Genomic DNA, 24,150 nt, shown 5'->3' with positions numbered 1-24,150 from the left:
CTTGCTGGACCCAGCACCAAATATTGAGCATCTGACTCATACCCACATTGCCCAACTCCCCAAATGTAACATATTGCAGGTGGGGCTGAGAATCTAGTTCAGCCTACTGAAAAATATGCACGACTGAAGTGTTCATGCAAGACATAATAAGTTTATGGGAATAAACATAGGAACAGACTCAGAACAACTTGCAATGTCAAAAGAAAGAACGTAAAACTTACCCAATCTGTAGTTCAGCCCAGTCTAATTGGTGAAGTTAAATATATGGGAGAACCAAGCTGGATGTTCAGACATACATTTCAAGGCTCCTGAACTGGGGCCCAGTTCCAAACTGGACCTTTTCCTACCAATCCTGAAATAAGGAAGAATATTTATGTTGTTGATTTGCTTATGTGTGAGTGATTCAATTAGGATTCCAGGGGAAATGGTACAGTTTGGAACTGGCGCCCAGTTCTGAACCCTATAAATATATTCCTATTAATCCTTTCTGGGTCTCCCACATTTTTAACCATACCAGTTACACTACAGATTGGTCAAGTGTTATTCTTTCTTTTGATGTTCCAAGTTATTGTTTGGAGTCTTCTTCTCCTCTGTTTATTCCCATAAACCTATTTATGTGAATGTCGTGCATGAATGCAGCGATGCACGGCATAAAAAGGGCTCCTCTGTCTCCGACGGCACCGAAGAGGTTGAAGTGCAAGGATGGCGCTGAGCGGAGTGAACCAGAGCCACGTGCAGCCCGTTTGGGCCGAGATCCCGTCCCGTTTCGCAGACATCGGCGCCCAGGCTGTGCCCAGGTAAGCCCGCCCCGTCGGGCAGGGACCCTCTCCCGGGGGCGAGGCCATGGCCGGCCCTTCTCCTCTTCACTCTCGTTTCCCGCAAGCTGACCTTCTTCTCCCCCTCCTCCCGTAGCCGCGTCCCCATTAGGACGCAGCTGATAACGATAATCTACAAGTCCGTCTACCGCCGCATCCTGGAGGAAGGCGAGGGCGACCGCAGCAACCCGAGCCCCCTGCCCGCCCAGAACCTGCTCGCGGACCCCGTCAACTCCAGGGTGAGTCTCTCTCCCTCCCAGTCGGGCGGGGGCTCCAGACGTGGGTCCCTCCTTCGCCCCTTCGCGCCGCTCCGTCCTCTTTAATGCTCCCCGCCTTCGCCTCTCCCGCAGGTGCCGGACCAAGACACCCAGGAGGAAATGGACATCTTCAGCCAGGCTGCGCTCATCGTCAGAGCGGTGCTCTAATACCGCTAGGACAGAGAAGCAGCCGGCGCCCTCCGCAGAAGTGCCGCCTGGACGTGGCAGCCTCGACCACGTCCCTCCCCCCCCACCACCGCCCTCAATAAACCTGCTTTTAGCTCTCACTGCTCTCGCCGACTCTCCTTAGGCTGAAAAGGGGTGCCGGGAAATCACAGAATTGTAGAGTTGGGAGGGACACTCAGAGTCATCTAGTCCAAGCCCCTGCAATGCAGGAATCTGAACCAACTCCAACTTCGCCAGTCTGGCTGCAGACATTTGAAACAGGCGTGGAACAGCCATGGCTTCCCCCAAATAATCCTGGGAACGGCAGTGGGGCCTGGAGAATTGTTGGGACCCCCCTATCCCCCTCCCAGAGCTACAATACCAAGAGCGCTAACAAGCAACCCCACTTCCCAAGGAACTGTGGGAATGGTAGCTCTGTGAGGGGTCTCCTCGGGGCATTTATGTCTGCTGCTGCTTTTACAGTTCCTGCCTGAAGAACAAGCATCTTGGGACTGAGGCAATAAGCAGATTGTGCTATAAATGACAGGTTGTAATACAGTGGTACCTCGGGTTAAGAACGTAATTCGTTCTGGAGGTCTGATCTTAACCTGAAACTGTTCTTAACCTGAAGCACCACTTTAGCTAATGGGGCCTCCTGCTGCTGCTGCACATTTTGTGTTCTCATCCTGAAGCAAAGTTCTTAACCCGAGGTACTATTTCTGGGTTAGTGGAGTCTGTAACGTGAAGCATATGTAACCTGAAGCGTATGTAACCTGAGGTACCACAGTACTGGAACTGAGACATAGGCGCCGACTCCATGGGGCTTGAGGGGGCCCGAGCCCCCTCAAAAATTCGTTTGGGGGGCTCAGCCCCCCCAATAATCTCCGGCGCCCCTCCAGCAGAGCGCCATCGCCGCCCCTCCCCCAGCCCAAAATGCACAGGGTCGGGCTGCATGCCTCCTGCCCTCCCTCCCGAGCAAAAGCTCCACCCAATTTCCGCTCCGGAGCTGATTAATAGGCGCAGCACGCTCTCCCCTATTCGCTCACGAGGAGGCGGCGCCACATTATTTGCATATTCATGAGCTTATTTATTATTCATGAGCTTTCCCGCCCCGCCCCCCCCAATATTTTTTATAAGTCCACGTCCCTGAACTGAGAGCCTATGAATGAAGTGGACGGACAGAAGTTTCAGAACAGGGATGGGGCACGAAAGTCCTAGGAAAAAAAGGGGACATTCCAGAATCAAATCGGAAACTGTGATGGCTTCTGTAAGTCTGGGGTTGTCCCTAGACAATTGGAGGGTCTGGCAGCTGCTGATGTCAGTGATCCAGATGTCCTAACACCATGCCCCCCCCCGACTATCCAAAGTGTCTCGTACCCCCACCCCATCATACCTGATGGTGATGAAGGGGAGTTATCTTGTGAAAAGCCCTCCACAATGCCACTCTTCGTAAGACAGGCTGCAGTTGCAAACTGTGCTGTGGCCTTCAGATAAAGGGTAGCATCAAAATTGGATGAATAATACTAGTTGGCTGGGCCTTTTCAGTCCTCTCTCAAGGCTCTTGATACCCCTGGGCTGCAAAAAGGTGGTGAGGGTTTGGGACAGGCTACAGAAATTTCCAGACAATGCGATGGTGGCCGTGTCTGCCAAGCACCCCGCTAAAGAATCACCTCCTTTTCAAATCAAGTCATAGTCAGATATTTTGGGGTGAATGTGGGTGGGCTCATAGGCAAACTCCATTTTCAACACCCCACACTTTGTAAAGCTCAACTGTTGTATACGTGGCTACACAAACTGTACACTTGTTGACTGTTACATGTGAATAACTACCAGTGTTGAACTCAAGTATTTGTATACACTTGTGTGCAAATTTATACTAGTTGAAGGTAAACCCCAATATAACAGTAGAGTGGCCTCAATGCCCACGGCTTCTTTAGAAGATATTTCCAATCTTGAGGATGACCTTCATTCCAGCTCCTTGACCAGCAAAGCTTTCAGGTTTTGTTCAGTTATTGCTGAATTTATTTTGCACAACCCTGCTAACAAGAGTGAGTGAGAGGGTAACTCTCACCAAGGAATAGCCTCCCATCCAGTAACAAAAAAGCACCGTTAAAAGAGGAATGGCATTCCTTTTTAAAGGCATCCTTCCAATAAAATATTCACCCATCTATCCTCGCTGCTGAGTTTTTAAAAGGCATGTTTTTAAGGGAGCATGCCATGAAACTTGTAAAAAGGGGGGGGGACCCAGTGAGAGAAACAAAAATGTGAGATGTTTAATTTCTTCAAATTAATCTAATCAAATTAAAATAAAATCCAACTTTTTTTTTTAAAGGAAACTCTTCAACTGTGCGAGCCCCAATATTCAGTTTCTAGTAGGGAAGGCTTGTGGGGGTGGGACAGATCTGGCCTGCAGGCTGCTAGCTCCTCACTCCTGCTCAGATCATAGAATAACAGAATCATAATCAAATAGCTAGACGAAGAACAAGGGCAATCTTATCCCTAAGGAACAAACATGTTACTGGATGATACTGCTTTTCTGCTCTTTAGTGTTAGGACTTTGTGGGAGGAAATCTCCCTTCTGCCATGGCAGAGACTTTGCTGGTGGCTATCAGTCTCCAAGTAGCCAGGACTGAAGAAATGTTAAAGGACAGAGTCCTCTGACCGTCTTGCACTTCAGACTTTCTTGCACTCAGCGCCTTGGAATTACGTGGGTAACAGTGACAGATCTCATCCTAGGCCCAAAACTCAGCCCGAAACCTGGGAGATTATTCTGCCTTCTCCTTAGCTCAGAGAAGGGCAGGAGATCTTTCTGGCCCTCATGTGGAGCCTCTTGGAAGAGCATTGAGGAAGTTCCCTCAACACACACATGGATTTGGAGCTTGAGAGAAGTCTTGTCCCTCTGGTATTTATTAGGTCTGAAAAAGCCTCCAGAGCTCAGCGTGACATTTCTCCCCCATTACGAGAAGTAAAGCAAGTGGCAAGTGCAAATTCTGGCTAGCTACCAAGGCTGGCTCAAATTTGTGGGTCTCTGCTTGCCTATCAGGAGGCACAGACCTGCACCCACCAACAACACGCATCTTGCAGTCTCTTGCAGCCAAGTATGAAATGGTGAGCTTAACAGTCTGGCTTGTTGCGGTGTGTGTGTGTGACAAGTTCAAATGTGTTCATGAAGTGGGAAATCACGCTTTGACTCCAGGCATTCTAGTTTTACTCCAAAAATTCTGAAAACCAGCTCCAAAATTGTGGCTTTTGCACACACACACATACAAAACCACCCTCCTGAAGTCAAGAGTGCCTGTCTACTGTTTTCCCCTGGCTGGTTGGTACTGGCCCCCTTTCCAGATATCAACCTCCAACCAACTTCATCTGGGCTAACAAACTGTCAGACACTGCAGTAACCCCCCAATTATTCCTCGTCAATACTTGCCCAAACTCTGCTGGTATAAAATTAGGAGTATATGTAAAGTGTTTGGAGATCCAAGTAGTATAAGAAGTTTCCAAGCAGAGTTACTTACAATTCCTGGACTTCGCTTTGGTGCTTATGATGACTGTCAGAACGACCTAATAAGGTCCTACATGGCTGATACTAGGGGTGGGATTCAACACAAATCCTACTCCAAACAGACCCATTTAATCTAATAGACATGGTTAACTTGGGTTCCTTAACTTCAGTGGGTCTCCTACAAGAAGGGGTTAGTTGACCACCGCCCTATGTGTTCTAGATTCCTCCCTTCTGACCCATCGGTACAACTCTGATGATGTTTATACCAGCAGAACACTCCCCTCTTCACTACCTGACTAGTCTAGGACTTGGTGAGCCTGCTACCCACTGTTAAAATCTTCAGATAAGATCTCTCTGCTTCACAGCTGCCCTGAGAGACTGCACAGTCTAGCAGGTCCACGAGGCAGCTGCTCTCTGGTAAAAGCTGGCTTCTGAGATATCTGTGAGCTGCATATATTTTGTTTTTTAAAAGGGGAGGACTCAAAAATTCTGCATGAAGAGAAAATGAAGCCTGGGCCCAGTATGGTTTGTGCAAATCCAAACATATTTGCATATATTTGGGTGTGGAGGGGTTTGCATAAATTGCATAAATGAGGGAAGAGCGGAGCACTCACTGGCTTGCTGGATGTTGGCTGGAAAAAGAGAAAAGCAAGGAGGGCACAGAAGAATTAAAAAAAAGCATTATACTGTTCCAAGCCTTGCCTATCATGTAGAGCAGACAGCAGGTGGACTAGAACAGTGTTTACCAAATTTGCGTCTCCTCCTCCGGATGAACCACAACTCCCATCATCCCTAGCAAGCAGGACCAGAGGTCATGAGTGATGGGAACTGTAGTCCAAAAACAGCTGGAGACCCAGGTTTGGAAGACACTATACTAGAATCATGAATGGGAATTGTGGGCTTTGCAGCACTCTGAAGATGGCAGTAACTCAAGAGGTTTTGGGAGTTTCCCCTTTCTCCCCTCTTGTGGCCCTTCCTACTCACAGTCCCTCATGTTCAACAGGGCGATGCTAAGAAAGAATTGAAAGGCTCGCAGAATTAGCCTCATCCCACCCCACCGGCTCATCCTCACCAGCAAAGGGCTCTTTAACCCCTTCTGTAACTCCAGAGTGTGAACAGCAAGCAGAGGCCTCTCGGCTCCCGTTTACTATCAGGGCAACTGCTGGGATAAGAAAAAGAGAAGGGCATTGCCGCGCTTTGCCAGCACGCTGTCTGCCACCTACAGAGCCAGGCTGGCATCGTGAAAGCAAAATGCAAGCACTCTTACTGTCCCTCTTTATTAGGGACTGTTCCTATTTCCTGGTCCCCATAAATGTCGCTGTTATTGTTGGCATCTGTTTGTCTCGAGACACAAATAAACGGCCTCGGCCCAGTAAACCTGAAGGAGCGTCTCCACCCCCATCGTTCTGCCCGGACGCTGAGGTCTAGCGCTGAGGGCCTTCTGGCGGTTCCCTCATTGCGATAAGCAAAGCTACAGGGAACAGGCAGAGGGCCTTCTCAGTAGTGGCACCCGCCCTGTGGAGCGCCCTCCCATCAGATGTCAAAGCGATATTAATAACTACCTGACATTCAGAAGACATCTTAAGGCAGCCCTGTTCAGGGAAGTGTTTAATGTGTGACATTTTAGTGTATCTTTGGTCTCTGTGGAAGCTGCCCAGAGTGGCTGGGGAAAACCAGCCAGATGGGCGGAGTCCAAATAAATTATTATTATTATTATTATTATTATTATTATTATTATTATTATTATTAATCACTGCCTCAAGTTTGCCTCTCGCTTTTCGCATTTCAGGGACGTCAAACTGAAATGCTCTTTGTGCAGAGTTACTAGCATGGCTGTTCTTCGGAATTCACCCTCCCTCATCTGGGCTCTATAAATTAAATCACCACACGCAGAAATGGGTGCATCTTGTCTGCAGTGCCAAATGAATGGAAACCGCAGGGAAGCGGGCTAAGCCTTCAGAGGAACGTAAAAGCTATTCAAACAATGAAGCGGCCTGCGTGTCTGGGGTGCTGTAGGGCAGGGATGGAGAACCTGTGGGCCCCACCCCCCTGACTTCCTTGGACTCAAACTCCCATGAGCCTCAGGCAGCATGGCCAATAGTGAGGGGTGAGGGGAACTGGGAGGCACAAGGATCGGGGAGGGAAAAGAGGAGGTTTCTTTCTTTTTAAATTGTTCATCAACAGTCCAGCGTCAGGGAAGAGCAGTGAGGTGGCCAAGTTGAGTATGATAGTACATTGTTGGGGGGGGTGAAAAGAAGAAGGGGTCACCAAAAGGACCCTCCGAAATGAGTGAATGGGCAGTAACATGGCAAGTGCAATTCAATGGAACAAGTGTCCCGTGTAAACCAAGCCTGATGGGGAACGGTTGAAGGATTTGGGGAAGTTTAACTTATAAATTATAAAGGTAAAGCTACAGGGACCCCTGACCATTAGGTCCAGTCATGACCGACTCTTGGGTTGCGGCACTCATCTCGCTTTATTGCCCGAGGGAGCAATTGTACCTTCCCGCCAGAGCTTTACCTATTTATCTACTTGCACTTTGACATGCTTTTGAACTGCTAGGTTACCAGGAGCAGGGACCAAGCAACGGGAGCTCACCCCATCACGGGTATTCAAACCGCCGACCTTCTGATAGGCAAGTCCTAGGCTCCATGGTTTAACCCACAGCGCCACCCACGTCCCTCTTATAAATTATAAGCACCTTCAAACATCATAAGAGCTGTCACATGGAAAACTGAGCAATTTCTCTTTAGGAGCTTCCTGTTGGTGCTGGACTGCTGTTTCTTTTCCTAGAGATCCACCCAAAGAATCTTGTCCCACCGCTTGCTGGACCCAGCACCAAATATTGAACAAGGAAGGGCATCTGATTCAAACCCACACTGCCAAACTCCCCAAAATGTAACATATTGCAGGTGGAGCTGAGAATCTAGTTCAGCCTACTGAAAAATATGCAAATATGACTGAAGTGTTCATGCAAGACATAATAAGTTTATGGGAACAAACATAGGAACAGACTCAAAACAACTTGCAAGGCCAAAAGAAAGAACCTAACACTTACCCAATCTGTAGTTCAGCCCAGTCTAATTGGTGAAGTTAAATATATGGGAGAACCAAGCTGCATGTTTAGAAATACATTTCAAGGCTCCTGAACTGGGGCCCAGTTCCAAATTGGACCATTTCCCACCAATCCTGAAATAAGGAAGAATATTTACGTTGTTGATATGTGTGCATCATTCAGTTAGGATTCCAGGGGAAATGGTCCAGTTTGGAAGTGACTACCAGTTCTGTACCCTATAAATATATTCCTAATAATCCTGTCTGGGTCTCCCACATATTTAACCTTACCAATTACACTAGGCTACAGATTGGGCAAGTGTTATTCTTTCTTTTGATGTTCCAAGTTATTGTTTGGAGTCTTCTCCTCCTCTGTTTATTCCCATAAACCTATTTATGGGAAAGTGCTGCATGAATGCAGCGATGCACGGCATAAAAAGGGCTCCTCGGTCTCCGACGGCACCGAAGAGGTTGAAGTGCAAGGATGGCGCTGAGCGGAGTGAACCAGAGCCACGTGCAGCCCGTTTGGGCCGAGATCCCGTCCCGTTCCGCAGACATCAGCGCCCGGACTGTGCCCAGGTAAGCCCGCCCCGTCGGGCAGGGACCCTCTCCCGATGGCGAGCCCATGGCCCGGCCCTTCTCCTCTTTACTCTCGTTTCCCGCAAGCTGACCTTCTTCTCCCCCTCCTCCCCTAGAATCGTCACCTTGGGGGAGTACCTCTCCAAGTTATTCTGCAGCATCAAAGTGAACTCATTCGGCGGCGCCCTCGACAACCCGAGCCCCCTGCCCGCCCAGAACCTGCTCGCGGACCTCGTCAACTCCAGGGTGAGTCTCTCTCCCTCCCCGTCACCTGGGTCCCTCCTTCGCCCCTTCGCGCAGCTCCGTCCTCTGCGTCTAACGCTCCCCGCCTTCGTCCCTCCCGCAGCTGCCAGGCCAATACGTCCCGGAGGCAATGGACGCCAACGGTCTGGGCGCCAGCGGCTCCATCGACAGCTGCCGCATCGTCAACGTGCTGCTCTCCATATACCGCTAGGCCAAAGAACCAACCGGCGCCCTCCGCAGAAGTGCCGCCTGGACGTGGCAGCCTCGACCACGTCCCTCCCCCCCCACCCCCACCCTAAATAAACCTGCTTTTAGCTCTCACTGCTCTCCTGGAGTCTCCTTAGGCTGAACTGGGGTGCCGGGAAATCACAGAATTGTAGAGTTGGGAGGGACACTCAGAGTCATCTAGTCCAAGCCCCTGCAATGCAGGAATCTGAACCAACTCCAGCTTCGCCAGTCCGGTTGCAGACATTTGAAACAGGCGTGGAACAGCCATGGTTTCCCCCAAATAATCCTGGGAACGGCAGTGGGGCCTTGAGAGTTGTTGGGACCCCCCATCCCCCCCCCCAGAGCTACAATACCAAGAGCGCTAACAAGCAATCCCACTTCCCAAGGAATTGTGGGAATTGTAGCTCTGTGAGGGGTCTCCTCACGGCATTTATGTCTGCTGCTGCTTTTACAGTTCCTGCCTGAAGAACAAGCATCCTGGGACTGAGGCAATAAGCAGATTGTGCTATAAATGACAGGTTGTAATACAGTGGTACCTCGGGTTAAGAACTTAATTCGTTCTGGAGGTCTGTTCTTAACCTGAAACTGTTCTTAACCTGAAGCACCACTTTAGCTAATGGGGCCTCCTGCTGCTGCTGCACATTTTGTGTTTTCATCCTGAAGCAAAGTTCTTAACCCGAGGTACTATTTCTGGGTTAGTGGAGTCTGTAACCTGAAGCATATGTAACCTGAAGCGTATGTAACCCGAGGTACCACAGTACTTGAACTGAGAGCCTTTGAATGAAGTGGACGGACAGAAGTTTCAGAACAGGGATGGGGCACGAAAGTCCTAGGAAAAAAATGGGACATTCCAGAATCAAATCGGAAACTGTGATGGCTTCTGTAAGTCTGGGGTTGTCCCTAGACAATTGGAGGGTCTGGCAGCTGCTGATGTCAGTGATCCAGGGGTCCTAAGGCCATGCCCCCCGACTATCCAAAGTGTCTCGTACCCCCCACCCCATCATACCTGATGGTGATGAAGGGGAGTTATCTTGTGAAAAGCCCTCCACAATGCCATTCTTCGTAAGACAGGCTGCAGTTGCAAACTGTGCTGTGGCCTTCAGATGAAGGGTAGCATCAAAATTGGATGAATAATACTAGTTGGCTGGGCCTTTTCAGTCCTCTCTCAAGGCTCTTGATACCCTGGGGCTGCAAAAAGGTGGTGAGGGTTTGGGACAGGCTACAGAAATTTCCAGACAATGAGATGGTGGCCGTGTCTGCCAAGCACCCCGCTAAAGAATCACCTCCTTTTCAAATCAAGTCATAGTCAGATATTTTGGGGTGAATGTGGGTGGGCTCATAGGCAAACTCCATTTTCAACACCCCACTTTGTAAAGCTCAACTGTTGTATACGTGGCTACACAAACTGTACACTTGTTGACTGTCACATGTGAATAACTACCAGTGTACAGCTATTTGTGTACAATGGTGTACAAATTTTATACTAGTTGAATGTAAACCCCAATATAACAGTAGAGTGGCCTCAATGCCCAGGGTTTCTTTAGAAGATATTTCCAATCTTGAGGATGTCCTTCATTCCAGCTCCTTGACCAGCAAAACTTTCAGGTTTTGTTCAGTTATTGCTGAATTTTAATTTGCACAACCCTGCTAACAAGAGTGAGTGAGAGGGGTAACTCTCACCAAGGAATAGCCTCCCATCCAGTAACAAAAAAGCACTGTTAAAAGAGGAACAACACCCCTTTTTAAAGGCATCCTTCCAATAAAATATTCACCCGTCTATCCTCGCTGCTGAGTTTTTAAAAGGCACGCCTTCATGAAACTTGCAAAAAGGTAACAAAGCTCAGTGAGAGAAACAAAAATGTGAGATGTTTAATTTCTTCAAATTCATCTATACAAATCAAAATAAAATCCAACTTTGTTTTTTTAAAGGAAACTGTCCAACTGGGCCAGCCCCAATATTGAGTTTCTAGTAGGAAAGGCTTGTGGGGGTGGGACAGATCTGGCCTGCAGGCTGCTAGCTCCTCACTCCTGCTCAGATCATAGAATAACAGAATCATAATCAAATAGCTAGACGAGGAACAAGGGCAACCTTATCCCAAGAAACAAACATGGTACTGGATGATACTTCTTTTCTGCTCTTTGGTGTTAGGACTTTGTGGGAGGAAATCTCCCTTCTTCCATGGCTAAGACTTTGCTGGTGGCTATCAGTCTCCAAGTAGCCAGGACTGAAGAAATGTTAAAATAAAACAAAGCTACAAAGAATTATTACAAAACTGGGTTATCAACAAACAGTGACTAAGAGGTGGAACTTAGGTCTTGATAAAGGACTGGCAGATGTTGGTAGGAGCAGAGCCAGTGCTTGTATTAAACTGGAGGCAGAGTGGGCCAGTCGCCCTTTCTTTTTGTGAGCACTCCCTTAGCTACTGTTCTTAAACGGCTATGGGGAGCATAGGGGCATAATTTGACTTATATGGGAAGGGCTTGTGGATTTCACTAAGCCTGTATCTATTCCCTCATAATTTGAGTGGAGCCTCATTTTCACTCCCACGGTTAGTACTTGCTGCTATGCTGGTTTACACCTGTGCTAAGGAGTGAAGGAATTGTAGAGGGTTTTTATGTGTATGAGTATACAACCTCCACAGGTGACACCATTTTTTGTAATCTGGTGAAATCCCCACTCAGGTACAGGACAGAGTCCTCCGACCGTCTTGCACTTCAGACTTTCTTGCACTCAGCGCCTTGGAATTACGTGGGTAACAGTGACAGATCTCATCCTAGGCCTAAAACTCAGCCCGAAACCGGGGAGATTATTCTGCCTTCTCCTTAGCTCAGAGAAGGGCAGGAGATCTTTCTGGCCCTCATGTGGAGCCTCTTGGAAGAGCATTGAGGAAGTTCCCTCAACACACACATGGATTTGGAGCTTGAGAGAAGGGGGGCGGCGGCTTGTCCCTCTGGTATTTATTAGGTCTGGAAAAGCCTCCAGAGCTCAGCGTGACATTTCTCCCCCATTACGAGAACTAAAGCGAGTGGCAAGTGCAAATTCTGGCTGGCTACCAAGGCTGGCTCAAATTTGTGGGTCTCTGCCTGCCTGAGGAGGCACAGACCTGCACCCACCAACAACACGCATCTTGCAGTCTCTTGCAGCCAAGTATGAAATGGTGAGCTTAACAGCCCGTTTGGGCCGAGATCCCGTCGCGTTCTGCAGACATGGGCGCCCAGGCTGTTCCCAGGTAAGCCGGCCCCGTCGGGCAGGGACCCTCTCCCGGTGGCGAGCCCATGGCCCGGCCCTTCTCCTCTTTACTCTCGTTTCCCGCAAGCTGACCTTCTTCTCCCCCTCCTCCCGTAGCACCGGCCCCTTCAGGGAGCACGTCTTCAGGGGATTCTGCCACCTCAGCGTGGAGATCATCACCCGCGCCCTCGGCTACCTGAGCAGCGGGATCGTCCACAACCTGCTCGGGGAGCCCATCAACTCCAGGGTGAGTCTCTCTCCCTCCCTGTCACGTGGGTCCCTCCTTCGCCCCTTCGCGCCGCTCCATCCTCTCCGTCTAATGCTCCTGCCTTCGCTTCTCCCGCAGCTTCCGATCCCAGACATCCAGGTGGTAATGGACGTCAACGTCCGGGCTCCCAGATAACAGCGCCAGCGTCTCCATCGACAGCCGCCCCGTCATGCTGACCTCCAAGTACAGTGGTGCCTCGCAAGACGGAAAGAATCCATTCTGTGATTCTCTTTGTCTAGCGGTTTTTTCGTCTTGCGAAGCAAGCCCATTGAAGGATTAGCGGATTAGCGCTATTAGCGGCTTATCTGCTGATCGGATCAGCTGATAAGCGGCTTAGCGGATTAGAAAAAGGGGGGGAGGGGAAAAAACCAGCAGGAACTCGCAAGACATTGTCGTCTTGCGAAGCAAGCCCATAGGAAATTCGTTTTGCGAAGCACCTCCGAAACGGAAAACTCTTTCGTCTAGCGAGTTTTCCGTCTTGCGAGGCATTCGTCTTGCGGGGCACCACTGTACCACTAGGCCAGAGAAGCAGCCGGCGCCCTCCGCAGAAGTGCCGCCTGGACGTGGCAGCCTCGACCTCGTCCCCCCCTGCCCCCAATAAACCTGCTTTTAGCTCTGACTGCTCTCCCCGAGTCTCCTTAGGACACATATATTTTGTTTTTTAAAAGGGGAGGACTCAAAAATTCTGCATTAAGAGAAAATGAAGCCTGGGCCCAGCATGGTTTTTGCAAATCAAAACATATTTGCATATATTTGGGTGTGGAGGGGTTTGCATAAATGAGGGAACAGCGGAACAATCACTGACTAGCTGGATGTTGGCTGGAAGAGGAGAGAAGCAAGGAGGCCATAGGAGAATTTTTAAAAGTATCATATTGTCCCAAGCCTTGCTTATCATGTAGAGTGGATAGCATGTGGACTAGAACAGTGTTTCCCAAACTTGGGTCTCCTTCTGCGGATGAACCACAACTCCCATCATCCCTAGCAAGCAGGACCAGTGGTCAGGGATGATGGGAACTGTAGTCCAAAAACAGCTGGAGACCCACGTTTGGAAGACACTATACTAGAATCATGAATGGGAATTGTGGGCTTTCTGAGTGGGCTTTGTGGTATTCTGAAGATGGTAGTAACTCAAGAGGTTTTGGGAAGAGATTTTTGGAGTCTCCCCTTTTCTCCCTCTTGTGGCCCTTCGTACTCACAATCCCTCATTTTCAACAGGGCGATGCTAAGAAAGGACTGAAGGGCTGGCAGCATTGGCCTCATCCCACTGGCTCATCCTCACCAGAAAAAAAGGCTCTTTAACCCTTTCTGTAACTCCAGAGTGTGAACAGCAAGCAGAGGCCTGGGCAGGGATGCTTTCCTTACGCACGTCACCTGCTCATACTCCAATTTTGCATGTGTTTCGACTCACACAAGGGAGTTCACAAATGAGTCAAGCAAGTTAATAGCTTTGGAAAATCCTCTGTTGCACAGAACATGAAGAGCCCTTTGCTACATTGGAGGAAAGGGCAAGGTGTGCAAGTAAGAAGGGATGGCGTTTCTCTGGGACAGGGGGGCAACGCTGAGGGCCAGATGGAAAGCCTGTGGGGCCCTTTGAATGCCAGCTGCCAGTCCCAAGCATTTGAGGCAAGGGAGAGCTCCTGTTACCAGAACGTCCAGACACCCAGATTCTCAGTGCCGTCACTGTCACCTCCTCTTTGTGTACTCCCGTACCAGTGAAACCCTGTGTTGACAACTCTCCTGTTTATCAAAGCTGTAATTTCCACCACCACCCAGAAAAAAACAAAGTACCAGAGCAGCTTCCCCAAGAGGGATCTCCACTGTTCTGAAGATTCCCCGCTTCCCCAAATACAGAATGGACCGTCTTCTCTAAAAAATACATTGCTTTTGTTTTGCTATAAAGGTATGATCTTGGCATACGGAAATACAGGCTGTGTTATGTAACAATAAACCTGTCTAGAGGACTAGAAGATCTATCGCCTTTCCTATAAAAAAGAGAGAGAGAGAGAGAGAGAGAGAGAGAGAGAGGAGACATTCAGCTGGTGCCACCACAATGTTATCGGTTCAAGAAGCCAAGCCAAGCAAGACTGGGCATCTTCTTGGACCGCTCAGTCTGGTTGTGCTGTGGAGCTTCTGGCGAGACACAAAATGGGAACCGGAAACCAGCCACACTGTCCCTCCTGCTTTGCACGTAAATAGAATTCATTCTAACTAAGCCATCCCTGACAGATAATGATCTGCAGACATCAAGCTGAAGGGACACCAGTCATCTGGCCCACAACAGCACCAAACTTGGCGGTGAGCACGGTCCACGCTTTGGCCCCCGGCGAACTCTTGGCGCAGGGCAATTCGGGTTTCCTTCCGTCGGGGAAAGATCTTCCGCTAAGTCGTGTGGGTTCTCCGATGCCGAACGAGGTGCGAGTTCTGCCCGAACTTCTTCCCGCACTCGGGGCATTTGTACGGTCTCTCTCCCGTGTGGGTGATCTGGTGGCGGATGAGGTCGGAGCTCCAGCGGAACTTCTTGCCGCACTGGCTGCACCCGTAAGGGCGTTCCCTGGCGTGGGACGCTCGATGCCTGGTCAGCTCCGAGCTCTGGTAAAAGCTCCGGCTGCACTGGGCGCAGCGGAAGGGTCTTTCCGAGGCGTGGGTCCTCTGGTGCCGGGTCAGCTGGGAGGTGTGGCCGAAGCACTTGCCGCACTGGGGGCACTGGTGGGGCTTTTCTCCCGTGTGGATCCTCTGGTGGGTGAGCAGGTGCGAGTTGCGGCTGAACGTTTTCCCGCATTCTGAGCACCGGTGGAGGGGCCTTCCTGCCGGGTGGGAGGCTCCGCTGGGGACGGGGCGTGCAGCCGGATTCTCTCCTGTTTCACCGCACCTCTCTTCGCGAGGCTGGCTGGCTCTCTCGCCCCCACGGTTTTCAGCCGCAACATTCTCCTGGGAATTCCCGGACGGAAACGCTCTGGGAGGCTCCACTTCCATGGCACCTCCTTGCAGAGGGTTCTCCTCTCGGCTCCCGTTTACCATCAGGGCACCTGCTGGGATAAGAAAAAGAGAAGGGCATTGTCACACTTTGCCAGCACGCTGTCTGCCGCCTACAGAGCCAGGCTGGCAACCTGTCTCTGGCATTGTGAAAGCAAAATGCTAGCACTCTTACTGTCCCTCTTTACCAGGGACTGTTCCTATTTCCTGGTCCCCATAAATGTCGCTGTTATTGTTGGCATCTGTCTTGAGACACAAATAAATCGCTGCCCCTGCTTCGCCTCTCGCTTTTCGCATTTCAGGGACGTCAAGCTGAAATGCTCTTTGTGCAGAGCTACTAGCATGGCTGTTCTTCAGGATTCACCCTCCCTCATCTGGGCTCTGGAAATTAAATCACTGTGCGAAGAAATGGGTGCATCTTGTCTGCAGTGCCAAATGAATGGAAACCGCAGGGAAGCAGGCTAAGCCTTCGGAGGAACGTAAAAGCTATTCAAACAGCAAAGCCGCCTTCGTGTCTGGGGTGCTCTTGGGCAGGGATGGAGAACCTGTGGGCCCCACCCCCCTGACTTCCTTGGACTCAAACTCCCATCAGCCTCAGGCAGCATGGCCAATGGTGAGGGGTGAGGGGAAGTGGGAGTCCAGCCACACCCACAGGGCCACAGGTTTTTCCCACCCTGTACTGCAGATCACTCTCCCTAGTCACACCCTCTTCTGCTCCTGCTTTGCACCCTTCCCTGAGTGATTTTGGGCTGGCTAGCGTGTGTCCTTGACCTCTGCTAAGGCCTCTTCCTAGGCTAGATGGGAGGATGGTGTGAGGTGCGTGTGTACACAAACCAGGTTACTGCACAAAGGTAAAAAAATATTATTAATATTATTCATTTATTTATACCCATTTCCCCTGATTATTGCTCTGCCCAATTTGGCCACTGGCTTCAACCATCACTGGCATGCAGCCCTCAACAGGTTGTCCAGAAGGTAAGGTGGCACTCAGGCTAAAAAAGTTTCCCCATCGCTAATGCAGACTCTGCATGTGTATGAGCCAGACTATAGGTGGGTTGCCTGCATGGCCAGCTGCTTTCTGGTGCTGATGAGAGCCACAGTCCAAAACATCTGGAGGGCACCAAGTTGGACTGTGTTTTACGAGAAAGGCAAGTAAAAACTGAAACAAGCCCACAGGGCTGGGTCCAGCAACCTTCAGTCTCTAGGCATAGGAAAACATCCCCAGAACCTCCCATTGGACCCAAAGCCTCCTCCATTAAAACCAGGGGCTCCTCTTGTATTTCTTACCTGTTTCCTGAAGTCCTCGGGGCTCCTGTTTGGGGATGCAGGGCATCTTGAGAGCAGGGATGAGGGGAGGCTGGTTTAGTGTTACTTCTGTCGAGGATAAGCAGTCGAGATGGGGCAGCAGTGGGGCAGGAGGTTCCCAGGGCGCTCCGGGCAGAATCATCTCTTGCGGGCTTACCTGCTCAACTTTCACCCGTACTGTAACCTGGCCATGAGGGACAACAGCATGCCATTAGGAAGGAAACAGCCTCCTTCAAGCCCCCCCGTCACCTTTAAAGCACAGGAAGGAAGAAACCATGACCCTCCAGCTATCGCTAGACCAGCTCCCATCACTCCTGACTCTTGGACACTGGTGGGAGTTGTCGTAGGGGCACAGCTCTCTCTCCTTTTGCTTTATTTAGCTTTTTCTCGCAAGGAAAATGCTTCAGTCCTCTGCTCATTTAGGTTGGCCTTTTCTGTACCTTTCCAGCTCTACAATACCCTTCTGAGAGCAAGCGAACACCAGCCTGCACATTCCCCTTCTCAATTGTCTTCCCTTGTTATCCTTCAAATATTTTAGACCAGGTGTGCATCACCTCCTGCCCTCCAGATGTTGCCCATCTCCCACAATTCCTGGCCACTGTTAATGCTTCCTGGGGCAGATGGGAGTTGTAGCTCCAGCAACATACGTAGGGCCAATGGTTCTTTTAAACCTGCAGTTCCCAACATTGGGCACATGCACCACAGGGGGCAATTTGATTTTTAAAGGGGGCAATTTGAGAATGAGTTATTAACAGTTAATGGCCTTTTAGGCTTCCTCCACATGAATAGGAGTTCACTTTTTGAATAATAAGAATTATATGTCACAGGGATTTTAGAGATGCTTAGGTGGGGCATGGCCAAAAAAAGGTTGAGAGCCACTGTTTTAGACTGTACACCCCTTGGGGCAGGGACTTGTCTCTCTTTATTTATGTGAAGTACTGAACACTTGGGACGCGGGTGGCGCTGTGGGTTAAACCACAGAGCCTAGGACTTGCCGATCAGAAGGTCGGCGGTTCAAATCCAAGTAGATAAATAGGTACCACTCTGGCGGGAAGGTAAACGGTGTTTCCGTGCGCAGCTCTGGTTCGCCAGAAGCGGCTTAGTCATGCTGGCCACATGACCCGGAAGCTGTACGCCGGCTCCCTTGGCTAATAAAGCGAGATGAGTGCCGCAACCCCAGAGTCGTCCACGACTGGACCTAATGGTCAGGGGTCCCGTTACCTTTTTTACTGACCACTTGGTTAAGGGTTTTATACAGAAACGTCTTGCTGGATTCTTGAGAAAACCTCTGGCGGTGTTGTTGGGGAAACTAGGATGCTATAGGGACTGTGGCTGGAGGCTCCCTTATTATTAATTATTATTATTATTATACCACCCTTCATTGAAGGACCTCAGGGTGGTCCACAAAATAAAACCTCTCTGTCACCATGATGTAAAGCGTCCTCACCTGTTGCTCCCACATGCCTGCCTCTCGCCGTCCCATCTGGTAGCCTTCCACTAGTGCCACCGCCTGGGCACACGTCTCTGGGCCTCGCTCCCACACCCAGTTCTGGATCTCCTGGGGCAAGATGGTCAGGAACTGCTCCAGGATCAGCAGCTCCAGGATCTGCTCCTTAGTGCGGCTCTCGGGCTTCAGCCAGCGGCGACAGAGCTCCCTCAGCCTCCGGCAAGCCTCCCGAGGGCCTTCCGAGTCCTGGTAGCGGAACTGCCGGAAGCGCTGGCGCTGCATCTCCACGCTGGGCCCGGCCTCCCCTCGCAGGCTGGAGGACTTTGACTTCCTGTGGTCTCCCCGGCTGCTCCTGGCGTCCAGGCCGTTGTGGGGCGGTTGGCCTTTCCCGCTGAGAGCCGGCATGAGGCGGGTCACCCACTCTCCCCTCGGCCACTGGCAGGTTTCGGCCGCCCTCTCGAAAGACGACAGGTAGGCCTCGATGTCGTCCACGGGCGCCAGCTCGGGGAGCTGGAGGTTCCCCCAGGCAGGCGGTGGGGGTGGCACTGCCACGGGGGTCTGCACCATCTCCTGGCACTGAACCTCCCACAGCTGTGGGATGGGGTCGCTTCTCACCTGAGGAGGGGTCGCCCACCTCAGTAAATCGCTAATGGTGCCGGCCTGGACGACGAGGGGAGCCTTCCCTGCGGCGTCCCATTCCCACCCTGCTTCGGGGCACGGCGGCCCAGGCTCCTCCATCTTCACCCGCGGTGGCAGCGTGTCTTCTAATGGGTACAAAAAATGGAGGCCCAGCGCCGGAGGAGGCACTTCCTGTGTGGCGGCCATTTTCCCTCCAACCTTCCCCTCAGCAAAAAGGAGGAATCCCCTGGCCGGTGCCGACTAGGCCAGTCAAGAGGCTGTTCAGACAATCCACACGTCTCCGGGAGCCGGACAAGGGTGATAAGGGCCGACAGCTAGCAAATGTTACCTTAACGCCGGCAAAGTGATGATGCGGCAGCAAAAGGACTCCTTCCTGAAACATAAAGCCAAAACACCACTGAGAATTAGGCTCGTAAGGAACGGGATCAACCCCAAAGCGGCCGAGAACTGTCTGCGCCCGTTGTGTTGGGTCAGTAGGAGTTTGGAATTCAATTAGTGCCTATGTCCTTTTAAATGTTTCTATGTGTTTGTGGGAGAGGGAGTTATCGTTTTGTTTTACCTATTTATTTTGTGCTTCTCTCCTGTATTTTTATCTTGCAAACCAACCTGAGATCTTCGGATGAAGGCAGCATATAAATTTAATAAATAATAAATTATAATAACGAAAATTGGGCCTGCAGCAAAATGCTGCAGTTCTGAGTGCTGCTTTTCAGGATTCTAGTCACTCTGTGCCATTCTTTCTGCCCCCAAAGCATCAGCATTCACAGCCTGGAGATAAAATATAGACAGAACAGTAAGCATTGGTAGAACCTCCCTTCCTCCAGAAATGTATCTAATCCTCTTTTAAAGCCACCCTGGTTGGTGGCCATCACTCCCATCTTGTGGCAGGGAAGACCATACGCCATCAATTCCCAAACTCACCCCCCAGCCCTGGACCACTTGCAAGTCTCGGACGGCAGATCATTGAATGATTTTTCTGCTGGCTGTAGCAATTGTAATGCACTGTGCTAGACGCTCTACGATTTTTAAAAACTGTTTCTATTGCTTCTTTTATTTCAGACCTATTTTATTGCAATGCAACCCAAATTCCACAGAACTCAACTTGTAATACAATGTAAGAAACGCAAGAAGCAATAAAAATACAGCTTGGAAATATTTAAGGCAATGACTCACTGCACTGCCTCCCATTTCTGGCCACAAATCCACAGCCATGCCACAGACCAGAGTTTGGGAACCCCTGCTGTAGATGAAGCACCCACTGCACGAAAAAGTGCTTCATTTTATCCTTCCAGTATCTGCTGCCAATCAATTTCTTTTGAGAAAACCTGAGTTTTATCTTCACGTGGGGAGCGGAAGGAATTTCTTGCTATCATTTTTTCCGCACTGAACGAGAGCACCCTTCTTAGGAGCACGGGGCAAGTGGTAGTTCTCTCCTCAAAGCTAGAGCAAAGCAAAAACTAGTGATAGGGCAGGATAATGCAGTACTTTGCCTCTGAGGATCAAAGCACTACTGTTTTAAAATGTTCCAGGCGTAACCGTGCCCCGGAACGCACATTTCTGCCCAATTACTTGCTCTCTCGCGGCTGACAGGTCACCTGCAGAGCCTCTGAGCCAGAGAGAATAATATAGTGACACTTTATTTAAAAAGATAAAGAGCACGTGAATTGCCTTCCTGGGCCAGACCAAAGGTCCCTTTAGTTCAGCATTCTGAAAGTGCCTGGCCAGGTGGGAGGAGCCTCAGCTCATGTGCTTTGTCTGCAGAATGTCCCAGGTTCAATCCTCAGGATCTCCAGTGAAGTAGGATATGCTAATGGTCTCTGCCCAAGACCACTGCTACTTGGGAGTAAGAGTACTGGGCTAGGCAGACCTTGCCTGACCTAAGGGCGGCATGGTAGTTCAGAGTAGAAAGGTCTCAAGTTCAATTCCTAGCATAGTGGGGGTTTGGGGTTTTTTTTTTAAGGAAAATGATCAGTGAATAGCTGGTTGGTGGGGGGTGGGAATACTTCTTTCTGCCCTGGAGAGCTGCTGCCAGTTGGAGTAGCCAGTCCTGCGTTAGATTAGCAACTAGTCTAACCTGGTCTAAGGCAGCCTCCTAAGATTTTTAAGGGTCCACAAGCCAATGGAAAGCCAGCAGTCGTCACATCTTCCCATGAAGATGAATGACAGAAGTTAATCAGGCATCCTTTTGCCAGTCCTGTCACCCCAGGGGGCAGGACTAGAACCAATAGGTGGAAATTGCAAAGAAGCAGCTAAAAAGGAGGAGAGACAAATCCTAACAGCGAGAGATGCTTGGTTCTGGGAAGAGGTCCCTAGGGAGAAAGTGAGCTCTCCTTCACTGCGGATTCTGCACTAAGCAGGGGGTTTGGACTAGCTGGCCTCTCAGGGACCCTCTAACTCCATAATTCTAGGGTTCCTGCATCTAATTCCAATCACTTCAATTGGATAACTCCATGTGGCACGACTCAAATGTGCCCATTCAGAGCACCAAACCCCTGTGAGCTGCCTGATACCAATTCTTAGGGATTCTTTGACAAGGTTTGTCCACTAAGACCATGGGAAGTCTGGGAATTATGCACCAGAATCCCTTGCAAGGTTTCAGAGGATGCTGCGGTGCATGTGAAGCACTTGGGTTATGCACACATCTGGGCCACACCTCCCAAGTAATGCGCTGCTTCCCAGCTGCTCCAAGAAACCACTTGGGATGTTTGCAGAACACAGAAAAGGCCCTGCTGCATAAGACCAAAGGCCCATCTTGCTTCCTATTGTGTCGTAAGAATGGAAGAAAAGCCCTGTTGGATCAGGTTGATGCCCCATCTAGTCCAGCCTCCTGCTTTCACACTGGCCTGACAGATGCCTTTGGGAAGCCCACAAGCAGAATCTGAACACAGTGCTCTCATTTAGCTTACAATGAACTGGGCCTATGCTCCATTCGTTTTTTCTTTTCCTAATCTCTTTTTAAAGACATCTAAGCAAGAAGCAGCAAAATACATATGTTAAGTGTGTGCCTCAAGTAAAGTACTTTTTTGTGGCGGGTCTGTCTGGAATCTCCTGCCAATCTATTTCATCAGCTGAACCTTGAGCTATAGTGCTATGGGAGGGAATGTGGGAGAACGGACTTCTCACCATGCACCAAGAATGAACTGATTCAGTCCACAGGCAAGAAGCAATTCTGGTCATGCTTAAACACACAGCCAGGGTGTGTCAGGGAGATCCACCCCCACCCCCAATGGACACACCACAAAGTCCCTTGTAAGAGTTCACAAGCGCGTATGGACCAATGCATAGCTGTATGTCACACACAACATATGCCATAGTGCTAACGTATAGGGCAGTCCTTTGGACTAAGCACCCACTCCAATATTCCCTGCCACCCACACATAATCCTATCACTGGATGGGATGATGGAGCGAATTCTACCCCCCCCCCCTCAAAAAAATGTCACAATGGAGCTGTGCTCCTTGACTCTCATCCCCTCGCCTTTCTTTGTTGCCATCCCATTTCGCCAAGCATGTGGGAGACCCGCTTAGGAGGCTAGCTTGAGCCTATAAAACTCACTCTCCCTGAGATCCCAAGGAATTCTGACTCTCAGGATTCTCCCGTGGCTCTTCCAGGAAAAAGTCTCCTGAGGACCAAGAAGTCCTGGCCCTGGCACATCAGATTCCCACTTACATTTCCCTGCAAATAAATCCAAGAGTCCTGGCTCCCAGCCCTAATTCTAAGAAGTTTTATCTCTTCCTTTCTAGAAGAGTGCTGCTTCTCTTCTTCCACGCTCTGTCTCCCTAAGGCAGGGATGGAGAATCGGCAGGGCCTCCAGAGGTTGCTGGGACCGGGACGCCCATCCCCTTTGACCACAGGCCATTTTGGCTGGGGCTGATGGGAGCTGGAGCCCCACAACATCTTGGGCGGAGGGCGCAGGTTCTTTCCCTTGCCCTCTAAGAGCACCGAGGAGCCCAGCCTCGCATCTCCTTTCCTAAGGAAACCCAGCAGTCCTGCTCCTAATCTGCGAGAACTATAGCCGGTCCCGCTCCCAGAAGTCGTGGCTCCGGCCTCTGAAAAGAACCCAGGAGTCCTACCTCCACCTTCCCGCCCGCCCGCCCGCCCCCCACAACACCCCGATCTTAGGAAGCCTGGTGGAGCCCAACCCCAAATGCGAGAACTAACGGGACCCGGGCGAGTACCGGAGCCTCCTCCTCCTCCTTCCCTCGGGAGGACCCAGGCGTCCTGGTGCCGCTAAAGCCCCGGGACCTGCGAAAGGGAATCCCGGCTCCCGCTTCCTGCAAGACCCCCTCCTCCCCGAAGGGACCCAGGAGTCCCGGCTCCAGCTCCGCCCTTTGTTCCGTCCCCCGCCCCGCGCTCCGCTCGCCGGCTGCGCGCGTCTTGGCGCGCCCCGGGCCCGGCTCCGCTACCTGGGCCGGGGCGCCTCCCGCGCGGCGCTCGCTCTCGCTCTCTCTCAGGGCTCCGGAGGCGGCGGCGGCGTCTCCGCCTCGAGTCCCGCGGCGCCCATCGCGCGCTGCCCGGCCCTGCCTTGCCCTGCCCGCGCGCCGCGCCGCGCCAGCCCCGCTCGCCTCGCTTCGCCCTGCCCTGGAGGTGGCCGCCAGGTTGGTTCCCGGGCTGCGCCGGAGAGGCTGGGGTTAGTCCCCCCTCCGCAGGGCGGGCACTGGCTGCGATCTCTGTCAGTCACCGCCGAAAGGAAGGGGAAGCCGGCTTGGGACAGCCCCTCGCCCAAAGCGGCAGCGAGGGCGGGCCGGCGAGGGAGGGAGGGAGGCAGGCCGGGCAGGGCCGCCTTTGCCACGATTGCTCCGCGCTGCAGGCGCCGCGGCCGGGATTGCGCGCAGCCGGGTCGAGGAGGGCGCAGCAGACGCGCCTTTCTTCCAGTTCGATTTCTTGACTTTAATAATAATAATAATAATAATAATAATAATAATAATAATAATAATAATAATAATAATAATAATAATAATAATAATAATACAAAAAAAGCATACCGAAATAGGGGTCGCCGACTTTTTGCTGCTGTTGCTGCATCTTGCGCTGCATTGCTTCTAGGCATGTGCAGAGCACCTTTCCTTTGAGGAAGGGAACGAGCGCCTGCCTCTTGCGAAACTGCTTCAAAAACGAAGCTGGCGAGTAGGGTCGTTTTATAGCGAATAGTGTTGCTTCAGCCAGGGAGAAGAGGAGGCAAAGGCCTTTTGCCTAAGAGGATGGTCTGGTGTCAGGAGAGGCAGAACTAGGCCAGTCGGATCAATGCTTAATCTCCATACTTTCAGAAGGCAGCATATGGTTTTTAAGAAACCACAGTGTCCCTGAGCATGTGTGGAGCAACTTGGGGAGACGAGTTGGCTTGCAAACATATGCACCAAGTTATACGTGGTGGAGTATGGTTTCAAAAACTGCCTCATTTTGATTTATTCCGAGAATGGCTTTCAATTTACATAAAGTTCACGGT

The 24,150-nt window shown here is 50.8% G+C and overlaps 1 protein-coding gene and 1 long non-coding RNA gene across 2 annotated transcripts; one reads left to right on the top strand and one right to left on the bottom strand.

The window, feature by feature from the left end:
* The first annotated feature begins 683 nt into the window (after positions 1 to 683).
* On the top strand, positions 684 to 12,527 carry LOC308571903. The gene is made up of 3 exons (XR_014001606.1): positions 684 to 797; positions 12,190 to 12,319; positions 12,419 to 12,527. It is a non-coding gene; the product is annotated as an uncharacterized lncRNA (long non-coding RNA).
* Positions 12,528 to 14,075: 1,548 nt separating this feature from the next.
* LOC308571884 (uncharacterized protein) lies at positions 14,076 to 23,264 on the bottom strand. The gene is made up of 4 exons (XM_081167500.1): positions 23,111 to 23,264; positions 18,066 to 19,077; positions 16,601 to 16,802; positions 14,076 to 15,369 (listed from the first exon to the last, which is right to left on the bottom strand). Exons 2-4 carry the CDS (start codon positions 18,888 to 18,890, stop codon positions 14,720 to 14,722), a joined length of 1,677 nt encoding a protein of 558 aa, XP_081023626.1. The 5' UTR covers positions 18,891 to 19,077; positions 23,111 to 23,264; the 3' UTR covers positions 14,076 to 14,719.
* Between the last annotated feature and the right edge of the window lie 886 nt (positions 23,265 to 24,150).

This window comes from Podarcis bocagei (genome assembly GCF_964188305.1).
Source record: "Podarcis bocagei genome assembly, chromosome: 13".
Lineage (NCBI taxonomy): Eukaryota > Metazoa > Chordata > Lepidosauria > Squamata > Lacertidae > Podarcis > Podarcis bocagei.
Note: the sequence above shows the minus strand (reverse complement) of the source record. Positions and strands in the feature narration are given on the sequence as shown.